At 36.0% G+C, this 20045-nt stretch overlaps 1 protein-coding gene across 2 annotated transcripts in view; it reads left to right on the top strand.

The window, feature by feature from the left end:
* The window catches only part of THSD7A (thrombospondin type 1 domain containing 7A), a 437882-nt gene that overhangs the window by 208071 nt on the left and 209766 nt on the right, over nt 1–20045 (top strand). The window contains exons 3-5 of one of the 2 annotated variants that reach the window (XM_042967298.1): nt 12360–12608; nt 14040–14221; nt 18348–18416. In XM_042967298.1, the coding sequence (XP_042823232.1) occupies nt 12360–12608; nt 14040–14221; nt 18348–18416 (500 nt within the window). The remainder of the gene's footprint in view (nt 1–12359; nt 12609–14039; nt 14222–18347; nt 18417–20045) is intronic. The other variant, XM_042967289.1, reaches the window with a different exon arrangement.

Below are 20045 nucleotides of genomic sequence, written 5' to 3'. Positions count from 1 at the left end.
TAATCAGTTATCATAGAATATGTAGCAAAATAAAATAACATTGTAGTCAATCCTCCCTTCCAAAATGAAAATCTATATATTTAAAAGTGCCATCTGCATATAGTTAATGCATTGCCTTCCTTCTCTAAAATAAAAATTGGATTCATTTCTTTTATTACACATTAAATGTTGGTTTAGTTAGATCTTCCCTAATACTTAAAATAGACTTGCAATAAAAAACCCGTGCATTTTAACTGAAAAATATCTTTCCAAATTCTCATAGTTATGACAAATATATACAACTGAGGTTGAAACATGAGATTCTTTCACTGTGGTTCTTAGAAGCCAGATCAGACTTTAATTTATAACTTGAACCCTTCTGTGTCTTACAACATGTCAGATAGGTATTTAAACCAGGAATCTGCCTTTTCCTTTTAACTTCTCTCTCATAAGCATCCTCTTCCTTGAACTTTAATTCAACAAAAGAGATTTCTACCATTAAAGAGAAATAACTTTGAGATAGTGAAAAAAAATGAGGTAAAAATGAAGCCAAGAATAGGTACTTTTCCATTAATTTGAACAAATACTCTAGCAGAAATTCCCATATACTTGTAATGACTTTTCATTTTTCCTGTTTATTGCAATTTATCCAAAGATGTTGATTTTTAAATCCTATTTCTGAATGTCTTGGTTTTTTTCCCTGAGCCTTTTGAAGCCTTTGAGAATGCATTATGGAATGGCAAATAGAATTATCTTCTTTTAAATGATTTAGTGTTTCCATTTCTCTCAGTGTAGAAAGAACTAAGAAAACTGTGTTCTTCATCCCACAGACTTTGTATTTTTAAGGAAGTATTAAAGAGTTTTTGAGCAGTGGATTGGATATTTTAAAGTACTGTTTCTTAAGAACTCTTTATATATTCCAATTTAAAGCATTTTCTCTAGATTTATTACATTTAAAATACTCATCACTTCGCCTACTGCATTGACAATGATTTCTTCCTGTTTGGTTACCTACATCATGTAGTTTATCAATGAGTGTATGTCGCTGTTTCTTCCCAAAATTAAAAAAAAAATGAATAAATAAGCTGCAATATTTGAGGAAGACTAAGGTTCAGTAAAGGAGAAAATAGTATCATACATGCGGAAGTTAGAGATGAACAAGATACAGTAAATAATCAAATGTCTCCTTGTGTGTCAGCAGGAGTAACTGTTTCAGGTTGAGACTTGAGGGAGCTTCCAAAGAAGAAAGTTAATATGGAAGTTAGATTCACATATTTAAGTTTACTTGTCTAATCTTTGCCATCATCTTCATACCTAAACAGTTGTAGGAATTAACCATTTCCAAGTAGTTTTCATGTCAGTTACTTACATGATTCTTAGAGCTATCCTGTAAAATAGAAAAGCCAGATGCTGTTGACTCTAATTTGGAGATTTGGAGAGAATCACTCATTTGTTCAAGATCTTGTTACAAAGAAGGACAAGTAGGCAGGTCTTTCCACTCTGTCTACACCAGTTCTTTTTTTCTGCCACTAGATAAAAGGAGAAAAAAAATGGCACCCCTCCCCCCTAAAAATGGCACTAGAACATTTAATTAGGCAAAACTTAACATTGGCCCTAATATTAAAAGTTATAGACTAAATAGGCATATCTGGATGAACCGGGGGCGAGGTTCAGTAGTACCTCTCACTAACGTCCCTTAAGCCTCCCTCCCTAAGGCCACACTGCTCTATCCTAATGGATGTTTGCCTAGACCCCGCTTTCATTCTTCCAGACCTCATCTCTTTTTAGGCAGTTCTTTACATGTTGGACAACAATACTATTTTAGAACCCTTCTCTATGTGAAGCAGAATTCCTGCCCTTATTTAAATGTTACTTGATCTGAACCACTTGACCCTCTTTCTCAATCGTGATGGTCCACTCTTCTTGGAAACTAGCTCTGTCTCTTTATCAAACAGATTATTATTAACATAAGTCTCCTCACTTCTGGACCTCTCATTTGCTAATATAAATTCAATATTTTAAATTCACCCCTGTTAAATTCAGTATTCACTAAAAATATCCTGGGCTTGTTTACGTCTTTGAAAGGTCAAGATAGCCAAAAGAAATGAGAGAGAACCAGGAGCTATAAAGAAATGGACAGATGTAATTGGCTTGGCACATTTCCCTATCAACAAGAGGATGTTAGGGATGGTGTGAAGGACCTTGAAAGTCAGAAGGAAGGGTTCCAATGGAATGAAATGAACTCTAAGCCAGCCATTGTGAGTTCTTGAGCAGGTGACAAATTGGATAAATAAAAATTTGTCAGGAAGGTCATTTTGACAGGGTAATGCAAGATAGTGTTTACACAGACAGCTCCTCCCACTTCTGTCACAAGACAAAGAATACATGGCTCAGGACTATGGAAGTGGAAATGGAGACCAGAGATGATTGGGAAGGATGCTCTTTGTAAGGATCTTTGATAACTTGTCGCTAAATTGGCATGGGTGGAGTTGACAATGAAGACTTGGGGGGAATGGGAGAGAGATGCAGCAGGCCAGTTTGAGGGGGAAATGTTGAATTCAGTTTGGGAGCTTTTGTATTTGAAGTAAGTAGAAACTTGTCCACAGTTATTTTATTTGAAGTTAAGGTTATGGGTTTTCATCTCAGAGGGTAAAAGTTCAGAGAGAAGAGGAAAAGAGCAGGGGAATATTCTAGACTCAGTGACCAAAAGCAGGAAAAGTTGGCATTGTTTTAGAATAATTGCATTGATTTTCTTACATTTTTATGAATTATTCATTACATTTTATGATTAGGTGCTATCCTAGTTTCAGTAATCACTGGGACCACCAGATTAAGCAGTGGAAAGTTGGCCAGGTTAGGTGAAACTTAATGGAATTCACTGTTTTAGTCAACATAGAAAAATTTTCCAGTCATTAATCAATGCCTCCAAAGCTTTCTTGCCTTTAACTTCTGTCCCTTAACTTGGATATATTTGACTTGAATTCTCTCTCTCTTCCATTTGTCATAAAACTTATAACAGTTAATCAATGTTTGAGTTGATACTTGGTAATTCTTATATAGGAAAAATATATATTTAGTCTTCATCAACAGTTATTGGCCTACAGATCCCAAAACACTTGGAATTTCATCAATGTTGACAGTGAGAAAGATGCCTTTATTATGTCAATGAGGTGAGTTTTGGAAATCACCTAAAGTTGCAGGCTAGTCTTTATTGAAGGCAACCCAGTGATTAGAGGGTTGGAAATTTCAGTCCCACCCCAACCCTCCTAGGAGGGAATAGGGACTTGGCATTAAATCAGTCACCAATGGCCAGTGATTTAATCAGGAGTGCCTATGTAATGAGACATCCATAAAAACCGAAAAGAATGCTGTTTGGAAAGCTTCTGGATGTGCTGGGTGGAACAAGAATGTTGGGTCTGGAGAGGGCATGGAAGTTCTGCACTTTTGTTCCGTGCCTTGTCCTCTGCAACTCTTCCATCTATTCCTGAGTTGTATCCTTTTATAATAAACTGGTAATCTAGGAAATCAAATGTTTCTCTACGGTCTGTCAAACCCAAGAAGGGAATCTTAGGAACCTCTTGTCTATAGCTGGTTGGTTAGAGGCACAGGTGATAACCTGAACTTGGAACTGCCATCTGCAGGGGACAGGGGGCAATCAAGCAGGATTGAATCCTTAACCTTTGGAATCTGACGCTATCTCCAGGTGGTTAATGTCCACAGTGAGTTGAATTCTAAAACCCCTGCTAGTGTCCAAGAATTGCTCACTGGTGCTGGGAAACCCTTGACTCCACACATCAAAATTGGGTGCAGAACCCAAAATAATACCTAAAATAGTCTTGTGTTTATGTTTTCCTTCTCTTTTTGTTTAGTTTGAGTTTTAAAAAACAGAGGCAAAAATTCCTTAATGTTAAAGAATGACTTTGATGAGAAGAATTGCCAAAATCAATCGTGCCACGTAATGCCATTTTAGAAGTCTGGTAGATGGTTTTTACCCTGGCTCAGAAAGCTATATAGAGTTTTCACTTGGGGTGGTTTTGGGACTGTGCCACAAAGCTTCACTGTGGTTTGCCACCTGGAACAGCATGGGTGATAAGGAAGCAGCTGCATGAAAGCATTTGCTGTGTGAGAGGATAGAAAATGTATGTACTGGCCCTTCCAGGGAGGCCTCATTGCTGTAGCAGTTTATCCCATTACTAAATACGTGCTGTGCTGATATCCTCACATTCAGCTGCTGACCAGCAGCGTTGCCCTCAGCTTTAATAGGGAGCATATGATCACTCCAGCTGGCAGGTGACACCATTTGGCAACATTCCCCAGCAGCTCAACAAAAGATTTTCAAACATCAAAGCAAGGGGAAAGACCTCTGCCTTTATAAGGAAAGTGGTTTGACTGTGCATGCATTTTGTTTCCATAAGAATTATTGCCTCTAACTTGCTGAATTTTGTAAAGGAAAGGGCACACTTAGAGAATGAAATTAGCTCGGAAAATTTGTAAACTGTTCATTCAGCTTGATAAATAGTGGTAAATTAAAGGAAATTTAATTTTGTGTTAAAAAAAAAGAACGCAGCTTGAATTTAGTTAAAGATAGGAGAAGTCTCTTTTTTAAAGGTTCATTCTGAAAACACGAACCAATATAAATTTAGATTGGTTAGGCTATGAAAACTTGAGTCTTCAATTTTATTGAAGAAAGAGACCTGAGAGGTCTTTTAGGAAAATGTAATTTCACTATGTGGGAAGTTGTGAAGCAGAGTAATCTCTACCTGATGGGTCATGTCACTCGAAAGTAGCAGTTTAGGAAGTCTTGGGTCTCTTGATAATGAGGACCACATCATTTTCCCTCTTGCTGCAAACTGGGCAGAAAAACTGGGCAATCTCTTGGTCTGTTCATTTTTATTACTGAAAAAGCAAACAGTAAATTAATAGGAAAAATATATATCTGAGAATTATGTTCTTATACTAATATTTGAATATAATTTTAAAATTACATCTGTTTGTAAGCATAAGAGATGGGACTAAAGGCATGACAGTCAATGGGCTGATGGCTATCTTAGTATATGTGAGAAACATATCAACTTCGAAAAACATGTCCTTTTTTCTTTTTCTCAGATAGTCAGTAGAGTTACAATAATATTTTATATGTGGTTTAAGTCCCATTACCCTCACATTTTGCTGGTCAGCATTGGGACAACCACTTTCATTCTTGGAAAAAAAAATACCTAATCAAATTAAATTCATGCCTATGCTGTTAGAACAGAGTATAAAGCTTACACATATATTTTCCTTTATACAAATAAAGTGATACCTTAAACTACTCTGAACACCAAATTGTAATTTGTTCATATTACCAAATTTGGGGATGCTTGTTAATATTACAAGAAGATTTAGGGTAATATCCTTTATATAGAAAATTCTCCTATGACACGAATAGTTGCTATTTAATGTGTTTGTATCTTTACAGGAAGAAAATGTGTTAATTCAAGGAGAATATTAGAATTGCTTATAGACTAATTCTAAAACTAAAAAAGGTATATTGCTATGAATCTTATTTACAAATAATATGTTCTTAAGTGCCAAAATGATTTATGTTTCTAAAAAGTCCTATGAGTTCATCACATTCTATAGGCCTGGTGAGGGAGTAGGAATTCAACTGAGTTCAGGATGAGCTAAACTCATCAATCAGATGAGCTGTTTGGGCTGGCTCATCAATCATCCCGCTCCTCCAATGTGGTGCTCCTCAAGCTGTCTACAGAAAAGGATCAGATGTTGGCTTCTGGTTTTCATTTTTGTTTGTGTTTGATTTTCCTACTGATCAAATAACACAGTTCTCTTGTACATGTTTAGCATATAGCTCACCACAGAATTCTACATTAACAAAACTGGCCTATACCCTTTTCATCAAATTACATCCACAGATCATGTGCTTGGGTGTTGCAAATTTCAAATTGCTGCAGAATTGCCTGGGTGCTTGCTTTTTATCTCTTGTGCTTAGATTATCGCATACCCTTAACAAACGCTCACCCTCATCTGTGGACCTTGTTTTGAATAGCACTGTTCTTGTAGGACTTTTCTGTCCTACAAAGGCAGAAAACTAAATCATATTTTCCAAAGTTGCTTGCAGCCTGGATGTGATTTAGACTCTAATAATGTGCTAGAGCTGGGCTTGGAATCTGAACTGAGATCCTTGGGAAGAGACAGAAGTACTCATTTCACAGGGAATTTTTTGCCAGAAAAGTGGCTTCGCATAGCCACAAAAGCAGCTTTATGAATTAGAGAAATGGCAGTGTGATTCTGAGGGCTGGAAGGTGTACTGGGAAGTTGGCTTAGATGCCTTCTCCTCCAGCCTATCCAATTATTTTTATAAACCATCTAATATCTGGTAATGCGTCTCATTGTGTGATCTATTCAGTTTCTGTTATGTAAGAAGTAAGGCTATACTGATAAAGATTTACTTGTCAACTATAAATATGAAATGATTTAAATTTTTGGAGTAGCTGGGAGAGTAAGCTCAAGACCAGTGTTCTCAAACTTTAGTGTAGTTATAGATCAGCTGGGAATGTCGTTAATATACTGGTTCTGCTTCTGTAGAGCAGCGTGGAGATCTGAGATTCTGCATGTCTAACGAGCTTCCAGTTAATTACAGTGGTTTGTCCACAGACCTAACTTTGAGTAGCAATACACTAGAGTATGCCAAGCTTTCAGGAACAGTTTCCATCTCCAGGGCTCCAGACTACAGATATTAGGCTGCCACAAGATGATGAAAAACTATTCTGATCACTTTATTACTTTCCCTGGATTGGAAACAATGAGCCACAGTAATACCCAACCATAACTTTTTTTTTCTTTTTTTTTTTTTTCTGGTTTTTAAATTTTCTTTTTGGCCCTAGTAGGGATGAAAAGGGAAAAAGGTTGTTTCTTTGTTCGTTTTTATCTATCTATCGAGAGAGAAAGGGATTAAAAGAGGAATTTAAGCAAAGAGGCTACAAATGGGTTTTACAAGATGCCGCTTTTTTGCCACCTCAATGTAGATATTCAGCCTACCTATTTTTAAAGGAAATATATCTCTTGCTCATAGTTTGTGTCATATTTTCAGTCTATAATTTCATCTGCTTCCCAGGAGAAGGAACAATTTTCACATGGCACTGTTTGGGGCAGAGGTGCTTCAAGCTGCATTTGAAGACTGTCTAGATTTTGAGTGAGTTTACATCAGAGAAGCAAAGAAGACAGGAGATGGGATTCTGAATGGCAAATAGTGTAGATGAAAGTAGCAGAAGAACTGGGCTACTTCTGTCTGGACTCATTGAGGACAGTGGACAGAGCTGTAGGCTATCAGGGAACAGGACCAAAAGTTCACTCTGGCTAACTGACAACCCACGGGAGGGCAGTGGAAGTGGTGACAGATTATGGAGAGCTTTGGTTACCAGAGAGGAAGGTTGGGATTTGATTCTGAGAAAATGAGGGTCTTGGGAAGTTTCTAAACAAAGCTCAAAAATGATAGTGGTATTTTAGGAGGTGAATGAGGCTACCTTCAGAAAGAAGGTATATTTTCACAGATGTTATGGTTATTAAATAGCCTTCAGAAATAATTTTAGGAAAAAAAAAGATTTGAAATTCTTTTGAATTCTATTTTTGTGTAACTTGAATAGCTTGAATTATCAAACATGAAATTTATAGTGGTGCCTGGGTGGCTCATTCGGTTGAGAATTTTGACTCTTGGTTTTGGCTCAGGTCATGATTCCAAGGTCATGGGGTCAAGCCCCGCGTCAGGCTCCATGCTAAGCATGAAGTCTGCTTAAGACTCTCTCTCTCCCTCTCTTTTCCTCCCTTGCTCATGCACTATCTTTATAAAATTAAAAAGAAATTTATAACTTATCAGTTTTAACCTTGACATGAAATTAAAGATGTTAAAGATGTGGATAATCAGAGTTTGAAGTAACTATCAGAAATATCTGTGCTCTGTCCTCTTAATGAAGTCTCTTTAAAGACAAGTATTGAATTCTCTCCACTTTTTCATTTTTTTCAATATTTATCTGATTACTTTCTATCTGGTACAGGGTATACTAAATAACATCTGCTTCTATCTCAAAGCCAAGCTTTTGTTCCATTAAGTCCTGGCCATCTGGGCTATCCTGAATGTAAATGAAAAGGAAACTGTCACAGTGACCATCATTACTTTACTGGGTCATCCTTGCAGAAGCATAGCCCATGCCTTTGACTTTCCCAGAGGAGCATGTTCTCATGAAAACTATAATGAACCAAGGTGTATAGTTCTCCTGAGTACTTAGAGTCAACTCTTTACATGGCCAGAATAAAGGAGAGAATGGTACAAGATAATAGTTGCATGATTCGTAACCATGGATCATTTGTTACCTACCCTATTTGGTCTCACTAACAATCACAAAATGTGCTTACAAAGGTCTAAAATGAGCCCCCATGTGAGACCCCTCATATACTCCTATTGCCTTGGCTTTCATCTCTTATACCCTCATGATTATTAAAAGTATACAGACCATCCAGAACTTTCAACCAAACCCTGAACTTTAATTCTGAATCTGCCTACTGAACATTTCTGCCTCTTGGATATGTCCTGGAAATCTCCAGATCAAATCAAGACATTAATGTTAAACTCATTTATAAACTGCCAGAAACTTACTTCTCATTCCATGTTCTCCATTTCAAAGAAACACAATGCTGCTCACCGGATCATCAAAGTTAGAAACTTCCAAGTTATTTAATGACTCCTTCTCTTTTAACCCTTTCAATTATCCATCAGGTTGCATGATTTCTAACTCCTCTTTTCTTAGACTTGGTAGCTCCTTTCAATTTCTTTTGCCATTATCTTTATTGTGCCCTACCTAAACCTCATTAGCAGAAAGATTTAGATGGAATCCCAACTCGGTTATTTTCTAGACCTAGAGGAGACATTTAGATTTCATTTCCTTATCTTAAACAAATAAACAAAAAAATGCTTTACCTTATAGAGTGGTTTTGAGGATTACATTAGATATTTTAGGCAAAGTTAAACACAAGACATAGCTCATAGTAGACATTCAGTGAAGATTAATCTCATGTTCATGATCACACCTATTAGACTGAGCAATGTCTGGCACATAGTAAGCATTCAATATATGTTTCTATTTATTGATATATGCATTATATTATATCAATGACATCATCATCATTATCATGGTCTTCCTGCCTCTTATCTTGTGTCCTAATATTTCACCCTCTACATCACCATCGAAATTTATACAAAATGCAAATACCATGTCCTTTTTCCTGCAAATCTTTCAGTGATGCTCTCGCCCACATAATTACTTTTCTGGTCTACATAACTGCCCTTGATCTGGTCTAGGCTTCCATTCCACTCTTATAACCTCTGTGTAACACAAACTCCTTACATTGAGGCCAAGGAAAAAAATCTGTATTTTCCCCACCAACCAACCAACAAATGGCTCTTTTATTTCACATCTCCATAAATTGTCTTTATTTCAATCTGACAAATTCTAATACATTGTTTAAAATTCACCATAGTAACCTGCTACTTCAGATAGCCTTCTGTGCCTCTCCAAGCAGAATTATATGCTTGCAACTTAATTATTCTAATCTTGAGATTGTATATACAAAGCCCAGTATTAAGTAGAGTTACTGAATACATGTTTGTTGAAATAATTGTTTGGGGTATTGGAAAATTACAGGAAAGATAATAGATTGATATATAGGTAATATATTGTTACATATTAACATAAAAGAACTTAAAACTGTTTTTTTTTTGTTTATGCTACTAATTTCTTACATGTTGGACCTGTTCTGAAAATTAACACTTATCAGGGAAATGTATTTGTTGTGGCTTTTTCATAATCACTAATTCCTCCTTAGGACAAGTAGCACATTTACAAAGTGAACGAATGGTACAAATCTTGGGGCAGTGAAACAGTGATACTAGTTGATTCACAGTTAGCCAGTAACTTTGGCATTGGCCCCAGCTAAAGAATTTGTCCTAACAAACTGAGATTTACAGTTTAAAATGTGAGAAGTAGGAAAAAATGGTTAATAAAATGGGCTCTGATTTTTAAAAATCCAAGCTCAAAATTTAATCTACTAATTGCTAGATATATGATCTTGAACGTGTTTCATAACCTTTTGGAGACTTTTTCCTTCTAAAATGAAAATAAGAACGGTACCCACATAAAAGGATTGTTGGGAGTATCAAATGAAGTGTTAAACTTAGGCTGCGTGTATGTAAGACTCACAAGACTATACCATAGGCCACATTTGGCATCAGGTCTGTTTTTGTGAAGGATATAGAATAGGAACTTGACATGATTGTAGATCAGACATTCCAAATGAGGAAATTTTCCTAGAAATCTGTAAAGCACAACTCACATGGAGGAAAAGTTCTACATCAGACAAGCCCAGCAGCTGTTCTGGCTTAAAAGTCTCATGACCCGCAGAAGCTGAGATCTCATGAAGCAACCCCATTGTCACAGCCGCAAGGTCGCTATAAAAACACAAGCCCTCTCCCTAGAGATGCCGCATTCAGGGAAGCTCAAAATGGTGGCTGTCTATCAGGTATTTGTAGTTTCTCCAGCGCAGATGGGATTTATCCAAAGGGGTTATTTTATCATAAATAATACAAACTAGTAACATAGCTGACTTGCCAGCTTTATTCAGATTACCAGGACAACTGAAAAAGACCGTTAACTGATGGTCAAATTCTCTACAAAAGGTTAAAAGGAATTTTTAATCCCTCTGCCTGTACATGAAACATGAACTCAGTATTACATAGAGGATAACATATACATGTTAATATGAAAACAATCTCAAGAAAGTTAAGAATTGTATCTAAGAGTAAATTACAGAGAAGTTTGTAAAGAGAGGCATTAGAAGTCATGATTTGGTCATTAGTTTGCCTGACTTTTGTGAATGAACTCATAAATGCAAGAATGAAAACTTACTCATTACAGAGGAAGTTTTGCTCTGTTGTTAGTGTTGTACCTAATATATCATAAATGCCCAATACCTGCCATTTGAGTAAAAATTGGGTTTTGGTCTTCTGTGTTGTTAGAAGAAAAACAGAGCTGACTCACAGGGCTCTTTTACCACTATTCTCGGATGATTCTTCTTCCCAGACCTCTCAGCTCAGACAAATTGACTTTGATGCTTTGAGCTCTAATTGTCTCCTAGGAATGCAATTTTCATGCACATGCCAGTAGAATTAAGAAGATTGAATGTGAGTTGTTACATTAAAATGGACCTGCCTCTTGGTATGGTTAATTACCATAGTTAAATATAGCACCTGAATGACAAGACAGAATTATCAGTGCATTCTCCCAGTGGAACAGATGGCTGTATCATGGCGACAGGCTGCCCATGTCTTGTAAACATGCATTATTGGTTATTGAGAATGGGCAAGAGTTCAACTAAGAATCAACACAAGGCCACCCACTTCCAGGAAAACCATTTAAAGTGCATATGCCTGTAGTCATTGGCATTCATAACATCATCTTCATATGTATACATTACAATTTAGAACCCAGCATCCCTCTAATTCAAGTAGGAGTAGAGAGATAACAGTTTGAATACAAATACTTTACTGACAAGTAAATATGAGACATCTACTTAGAGTGTATTCTGTAATATATAAATAGATTTATATTTCTAATGCTTATGATGTATCTAATTAAGATACCCATATGTATATTGTATATTAAAGTGTGAACTACAAGAGTTGATGTACTTGAATAATCATAAAATTGTGACAGCTAAAGTGTCAAATGATATTAAAAATAGTGTTAAGCTTATGGGGTGCCTGGGTGGCTCAGTCAGTTGAGCACCCAATTTCAGCTCAGGTCATGATCTCACGATTCGTGGGTTCGAGCCCCACATCAGGCTCTGTGCTGTCCTTCAAAAATAAATAAATGTTTTAAAAAAAACTTTTTTAATAATATTAAACTTACATTTAAGGGTTTTTTTGTTAAAACAATATTGTATTAAGTTAGCCAGGCATGTTTATTTAAATCACTAAACAATGAAAATTATATGTTAACTGTTCTTGGTTCCTCATTTTCTGAATTAAAACAAATCTGGAATGAGTGAAATGAACAATATGGTAAGCTTAGTTTCAGCTAATTTTGTTTAGTCCCTTTATTTTCTATTTCCTCTGAACAGCTTAACAACTCTTACAAAATAGGAAATGCAAATGTTAGCTTTGAGTCTGACTGCTTTTACACATCATAAATGTTGATATATTTTCAATGAAATTGGCCTTGTACCTCCAAGTAGAAATAAAAATGTCCGAGCTTATTTTACTCTGGAGTGTAGAAGACAAAGTTTGTAACTGCTCATTAGTCTGTGATGAGAATCCTAATGTTCTTTTGCAGCTTCTGCCGACAAGAGAAGCTGCCAATGACCTTCCAGTCCTGTGTGATCACCAAAGAGTGCCAGGTGTCAGAGTGGTCAGAATGGAGTCCCTGCTCAAACACGTGCCGTGATGTGGCATCCCCAAAAGGCACTCGTGTCAGGACACGGATCATTAGGCAGTTTCCTATTGGCAGTGAGAAAGAGTGTCCAGAACTTGAAGAAAGAGAACCCTGTGCATCTCAAGGAGACACAGTTGTCCCCTGTGCCACGTGAGTAAATAAAGGATGGCAGCTTATGTTGTGATGTCTCCCTACCTTGCGTGTTCACATACCCATTTGATTTTAAATGATTAGTGAATTGAGAAATAGTGATTTTTACAAATTCTAAGTGGGAAAAAATAAAATACCATTTTGCAAACACTGTCCTACAAAAATGTTCCGACTTTTGGACTTTATTCTATAAAAAGTGAAATTTTCATTTTAACTCCCCTAAAGAATGATTTGTTTGGTTTCACTTTCCTTGACATCCCCCTCCCGACCCTCTGACTCAAGGCATCATTTATACTTGTTTTCTTTCTTTCTTTTTTTTAATTTATCTGAATGCCATTCTTCCTTTATAAATATATACGTCAGGAGCATTGTTCTGTGATGCCCCAGTCCTGCAGCTGTGTTCACCCCCTTTTAAAAATGAAAAAATGAATGTGAAGGTCTAGTTTGCTGTCATGAAACTTTACTATTGACAAAGCGAAGCAGCTAGATCAGACATCAGAAGGCCCATTTAACTTTTTTTGTCCATTTGCGATGAACATTAGTACATCCATTTGTACCCATGTTGGCTGTTAATCTGATTACCGAAGAAGCATCTTGGTTAAAGTGACACGAAGTGCTACATGAGCCATTCTCTTTGTGCTTTCAGAATATCCATTTTCCTTGAGGTGGGGAAATGCCATCACTTCTATCTGTAGTGGCATTGGGAAATGGTTCCTGGCTATTGCCTTAAAGCACATATTGGGCTGACAAGCCCCCAACATTTCTTTCACATCCTAACGTTGATTGGAGCTTTAATTTAGAACCACAGATCATCTTTCCTGTGTTCCACTGATTAGAAACGTCAGCTGTTTTCAACATTCATCAGGCACTCATCAGGGATTCTCAGTGCTACAGAAAAACACTCATTCTTCACAATAAAGAGAAAACTCTGAACTGTTATATATTTTTTAATCCTCACACACACTTATAATTTTGATCCAGTATGAAGTAGCAATTTTCATGGATTTTATTAAAGGCAAAACAAATGTTTGGGTTTATCATCATTTAGAATGTTTTCCATTCTCAGATTCAATCCTCCTTTGTTTATAAGCATCAAGAAAGGGCCAGCCTGAGTTCAGCTTAATTGAACATAAAATTTTATGTTTTCAGCATTATGCTCTCTTTTCATAAAATATTTATAAGCAACTTCCAGTAATTGCAAATAAAACAGGATCATCCTAAATTTAACCCCTCTTTAAATGGAGTACTGCTGAGGATAGAGGAGAAGAAATTGAACCTGAATCTGTACCACAGATGTAGTAGTCTATGGTTGATTCAAGAGGAAAGTGTTTTTTAGACTAATTTTTTTTTAAGAAAAAAATATGTAAGAAGAACAGAGCAAAGTTTTATTGAATAAACATGGTTGCCACAGCCAGCATTTTCTTTCTTTAGGTATGGCTGGAGGACTACAGAGTGGACTGAGTGCCGGGTGGACCCTTTGCTCAGTCAGCAGGACAAGAGGCGGGGCAACCAGACTGCCCTCTGCGGAGGAGGGGTGCAGATGCGAGAGGTATACTGCGTGCAGACCAATGAAAACCTCCTCTCGCACTTAAACACCCACAAGGACAGAGAAGGTAAACTATCTTCTTCTTTTCAACTTACACATGCAGACTGAGCCTGGAGTCACCCTGCAGGGAGACAGATATACATATAGATATCCGGAACATGAACAGTCATAACTCTGTTCACATCATGGCTGATATCCACTTTGATGAACAGTAATTTAAATTTTGGTTGTAAAAAAAAAATAGTAATAATCCAATTCTGTCCCTGGTCAGTTCTGATTTGCTGACAAGTCTTTTAAATATTCTGACTGCAGACTCTGAGTCAAAATTTAGCAGGTGTAACTAATTATAAATACAGAAGAAAACATCTTGTAAGTATACATGTAGAATGGTCATTTATTTTAAAGGCTAGAGTTCCCTTATATAAGATGTAAAATCTGCTTGTAAAATGGCAACCCCTTTTGCTGTTTGTAATATGGTTGAAAAATAGTAGGTTAATTATGGTATTGAGTGAAATTTTCAGTTTGAATTTAAATGAAATAAATACAGAATAAGTACAAAGTACGACTACAGTAAAAAAAAAATAATAGGTAGCTCAGTCAATTAAGCATCCAACTCTTGATTTTGACTCAGGTCATGATCTCAGGGTTCATGAGTTCGAGCCCCCTGTCTGGCTGTGCACTGACAGCATGGAGCCTGATTGGGATTCTCACTCTCTCTGTCTCTCTCTGCCCCTACCCCCTCACATCTCTCTCTCTCCTTCTCTCTTTCTCAATAAATAAATATTAAAAAATAGTAATGACATGACTTTTTTAAAAAAACTCTTGATTAAACCCTTTGATTTGGAAAACCTGTCTTAGAACCTTTTTTGTTGTTTAAATCTCAATTTGGGGACGAGATGTGCTAAGTGTGCGAAAGGATAAGTGAGTTCAAGATGGTCAAGGCTAAAAGTATATATTATTATATATTAATATTACTCTACATTTCTAATAATTATTAGATTAAGTTTGTATTCAATTAATTGCTCTTAACTCCCTACAAATATGAATGTTTTTAAGCAATATTATAGGCAGACCTTCTTACCTTCCCTCTACCTGAGAAGAGCAGGATTTCTATCATTAGTCCATTAAATAAATATCTATTAGTTGCCGACAGAGTTTCAAAAATTGTATGAGGTGATATGGATGGAAATATCAATACAAAATTTGTGTCAGGAAAGTGCTCATGGTTATCATGAGGGCACACAAACCAATAGGTATAATACAGTATGAAATGCATTACAACTTGAGTTTAGAATATCTGGGGGGATGGCGGTAGAACAGAAACAGAAACATAGTGGAAGTGGCACTACAGCTGAGTGATGACACACACCTCCCATACAGGAAGTGGATCAGGAATGCAAGAAGTTTATTCCAGGCAGAGAGGACAGCATGTATTGAAACCTACAGGTGAAGACAAGCAAAAGCCAATGAGAAATCTTGCCAAAAAAGATGAGTATGTTGTATTTGGCAAGTTGTAAATAGGATAGGGTAGTATTCTCCAGCAAATATGTTGGTTGGAAAGGGAAAAGAATAAGGATAAAGACCCAAAATAGGAGAATTTTCAGAGAAGAAATCTGGTGAAGGATGCCCAGAAGAGAAGGGAAAGAACCAAGAGAAATGAGTGTTAAAAAAAAAAAAAAACAGAAGAGAGGACTCCTCTGCCTCCCCCCAAAATTAGTGGCACCAATGACCAGCAATTCATGGAAAATAAGCACTGAAGTTGTGCATTTGCAACTTGCACAATTTAATTGTTTTGTATCCACTAACTTTACATAGTATGTCACCCAACTCATTTAGGAATCTAGCCTAGGGATACATTTTACTACTAATGTTTCTTGAGGTTGTAAGAAAGTAGCATAAAACATGTAATGTTAGTACATTAATATTTTCTTGGCCATTTTAATGGCCACATTTTTAACACTGTTAGGTGGATTTATTATAGCAGTCCTTTCAGAGTAGTATAATTTCATTGCTAGAGGTAGATCAGATTTTAGTTTCTGAATGTCAATTATATCCTGTGGGTTATTACTTTCAAAAGATCCTTCAGAATTCTGAATTGCAACTGGGTGGGTTTTTTTTTTTTTAACCATTTTGCCATGGAGTCTCCCTATCACTGCCAAAAGCATGGCAGAGCACCAAAAAGTCACAGAGAAAAAGGGAAACAAAAAGAACATTGTCGTTAAGATGTATGTGTTGGAGTAAAGCAAATGCCAAAGCAATGATCCATGGATATGGAAATAATCAATTTGCCTAAAATTAATATTAATCATATATGTATGTAACATGAATAATTTGGTAATTTGTGTCATTTCATTTCAAATACCAAGAATACTAATAAACCTTATATAGTCTTTTTAAAGACAGTTAATCCTCCCTAAAAGTTGCAGCTTTTTTTTTTTCTCAGAACTTAGACTATATCAATTTCTCCCCAGAAGCACTTAACCATTTCCCAATGGGAAATGTATTCAATATGCCAGCATCCCAAGGGTGATGTGTAAAGACTATACATGTGTATGAATGGAGAATAGTTAGGCTGTGGGCTGTGAGGATTGTTCACATTCTGTTTTCTTTCAATAAATACCAAAGAATGAAAGCTTACTTTGTAAAAGAGAGGGAAAGTCCTCCAAATAACTCCTTCAATGAGTCCTAAAAAGAAAGTACTGATCTCAAGTAATCCTGATTGTATAACCATGAACAACCTGCCCCAAGAGCAATTTGTATTACGCTTAATATGAAGAACACAGTCTACACTGTTTGCAGATTTGCACCATGTGTTCTCTGAACAAATGTCTTCTTTCCACATGTAACCAAGTTATTAAAAGATACCTTAACCTAAAGTAAAATACTTTAACTCAAAATGAAATTTCCTGATATAAAAATACTGAAAACAAGTGATATTAAGTTCACATAAAATTCCTTTATTATCTTGGCACATCACATTACACAGAGGAATGGTAATATCCACCTTACCACAAGGACAGGGCCACATTAAATAACTTTATTCATTGGTGTATTCACTACTATTAATAGACTCACACACACCAGGCTATAAAAAATTCTCCTCCCTTCAGCTAATATATTTAATTTCCAGAAAATAAAAATGTATCTTATTAAAGTATGCACAAAGTATAATGTATTATATTTGCAACTTCACACCTTATTTGTGCCCATTGAATTATACCATCGGAATATTTATGAAGTTGGTGATAGTACCTATAGATAATTGGGAAAATATATCTTCTTGATATTGGAGACCATCCATATCTTATTCATGTATTGCCGCAGGCCATAGGTAACCCTCCCAATCTTGACAACATTTGTCCTACAGTATTTCAGGTGAGCAAAATTTCCACTTCTTTAGAAGAAAGGTTTGACAAGTTTTCTACTGAGAAGAGTTAGTAGTAAAACCCTGGGCAGGTTCTGTTCGGCTGGCTGATCGGAATTCCAGCAGGCTGTGAACAGTGTTCAGCTTATGCTGGCATGAAATTGACCCTTATGAGAATATGACAGGAAGAGGCTTTGCCCATGGGGAGGTTAGCAGTAGCTAGAAAACTGATGAAAATGTTGCTTATCATTGGATACATAAACATGAATTGATTTTTTAAAGAGCTCAAAGTGAAATGAAAGTAGATTTTAACTCTATAATTCAAGACATTCTTTTAATACATATTGAACATGTTTTTAAATGAAGGAAACCAAGAGTATTGGTTCTAAAGCACCATGAAGCTTTCATGATATATATTATAGGAAACGTTAGAACATTATTTTGTAGAAAATAGATTAAAAAGTCCACAATGAACTCTGGATAAGGTGTGTGGGCTTGGAGGCTATTAAGAAAAACAGCCTGGATAATGAGCCTGTATGATGACATATAATAAGATAAACCAGCAGAAAGTTTGGGCGATCGATGGAAAGATGGATGGCAGGAAGGTGGTTGAACTGTGAATGGGTAGACAGAAAGATGAAGGAGTTCATAATTTCCCATGTTCTGCAAAGAAATAAGGAGAATAAGTCACCATCTCTAAATGGAATGCACACTATTTATAATTGTAGTTGTTTATCCACAGTTTCCACAAAGTAGCCCACTTTGGTCAAAGCTGATTTGAAAAAAAGAGAAATACAATGCTTATGGTGCTATTTCCCTGTTATTTCAGAAAGTAAATATCAGAGTACGTCGAAGTCTAGTGCTGCACCTTTCCTATCCATCACTTTTGAAATAACAGGTAGGTGAGAACATTTTACATGCCATTTCGATCAGAAATATGTATCAGACGTTCTCTGTACATTTCCTTATATAATCCTTAAATGATCTAGGAAACACAGTGGTTTACTTTTGCTTTCTCTATATCTAGAAATGTGTCCATGCGGACCCCTCAGATAGAAGTGCTTTCATGTTTCTTGACTTTCTATAACATCTTTGTGTAGATGTTAAAATTATAGAAGAACATAAAAAGATGTTAAAACTTACCAACTTTAAATTGTCACTAGGATACCATAATTATATACACAGATATATAAAATTTGGTTATGAATGCTTCTGTTGAGATAAATTGACAGTATGAGCACTTTTCAAAATTTATCCTATTTCTAAGCACACCACTTTGAGCTCTACTAATCTTTTAAAAAAATTTTAATGTTTATTTATTTTTGAGAGAGAAAGAGAGGTGGGTAGGGGCAGAGGGAGGCAGGGGCAGTGGTTACAAAGCTGGCTCTGTGATGACAACATAAAGCCTGATGCAGGGGTCAAACCCACAAACCGTGAGGTGATGACCTGAGCTGAAGTCCAACGTTTAACTGACTGAGCCACCCAGGTGCTCCTCTCCTAATCTCAATAAGGTAAATGAAACAGGAACAAAATAACACCATGACTCCCTTTTGAAGACAGCCTTCACAGTTGCAGGGGGATGTAAAAAGCACTGTGGTATAATTATAGACTAATTAAAACATAGGAAATCCTTGAAAAAAGTCAGATATTTCTTGGAAATTACTTCTAGGATGTTTTGTGGGAGAGAAGGGCTGTTAAACCTATGAAATTTGTGATGAGTAGATTACAAAATAGAAGTGAGATGCCAAGAGATGTCAGCCACTGGAATAGAAGCTAATAAAAACTTACATGCTGGGAGCTAGATTAAGTTAGTCAATGGTCTACCCCCAAGATAATTTAGAGTTTTTAGTAGAGGAAGAGCTTACTAATGAGATAGCAGGAAGTATCCAACCAAAAACAAACATATATATATATATATATATATATATATATACATACATACATACATATATATTTGTTTGTACACACACACACATATATACATATATATACACATATATGTAAAAGATTGTAAGCCATGTAAACATGAAAACAGGGCTTATAATGCCTTTAACTTAGTTGCTATTTAATAAACATTTGTTGTTTGATATGTTTACTCTCCCCTTTGTGAATGGCTCTTACAATTTGTCAGAAAATTATTTCTTGAACATTTCAAAAATACTTTTAAAAACTCTTGATTTTAGCAAGGGGCTCTATTCACATACACCCTTCATCCCTGAATAAATAATTATTCATGCCTCTGACTTTGAATAGAGGAAACATGATGTAGTTGTTAGATCAAATGAAAAGAGTCAAAATTCTTGCACTGTGCTTCTGTGTGGGCACTCATTCAAGAGCACATGTTTTATATGTCTTTTTCTCTTTTCTAGTTCATACAAAGCTTTACAAACTCTTAATTTCATCTTAAGGCAACTTTCAAAAGAACCCTATGCAAATAATCAGGAAGCCTCATTTCTTTTCTGCTTGGCCTTATACCCTTATGTATATTATTTAATTTTATTTGCCTAAAAATACCTATTATAGAAGA

The sequence above is a fragment of the Panthera tigris genome, chromosome A2 (assembly GCF_018350195.1).
Source record: "Panthera tigris isolate Pti1 chromosome A2, P.tigris_Pti1_mat1.1, whole genome shotgun sequence".
Classification (NCBI taxonomy): Eukaryota; Metazoa; Chordata; class Mammalia; order Carnivora; family Felidae; genus Panthera; species Panthera tigris.
The sequence above is the reverse complement of the archived record's forward strand: the minus strand, read 5'-3'. Positions and strand labels throughout refer to the sequence as shown.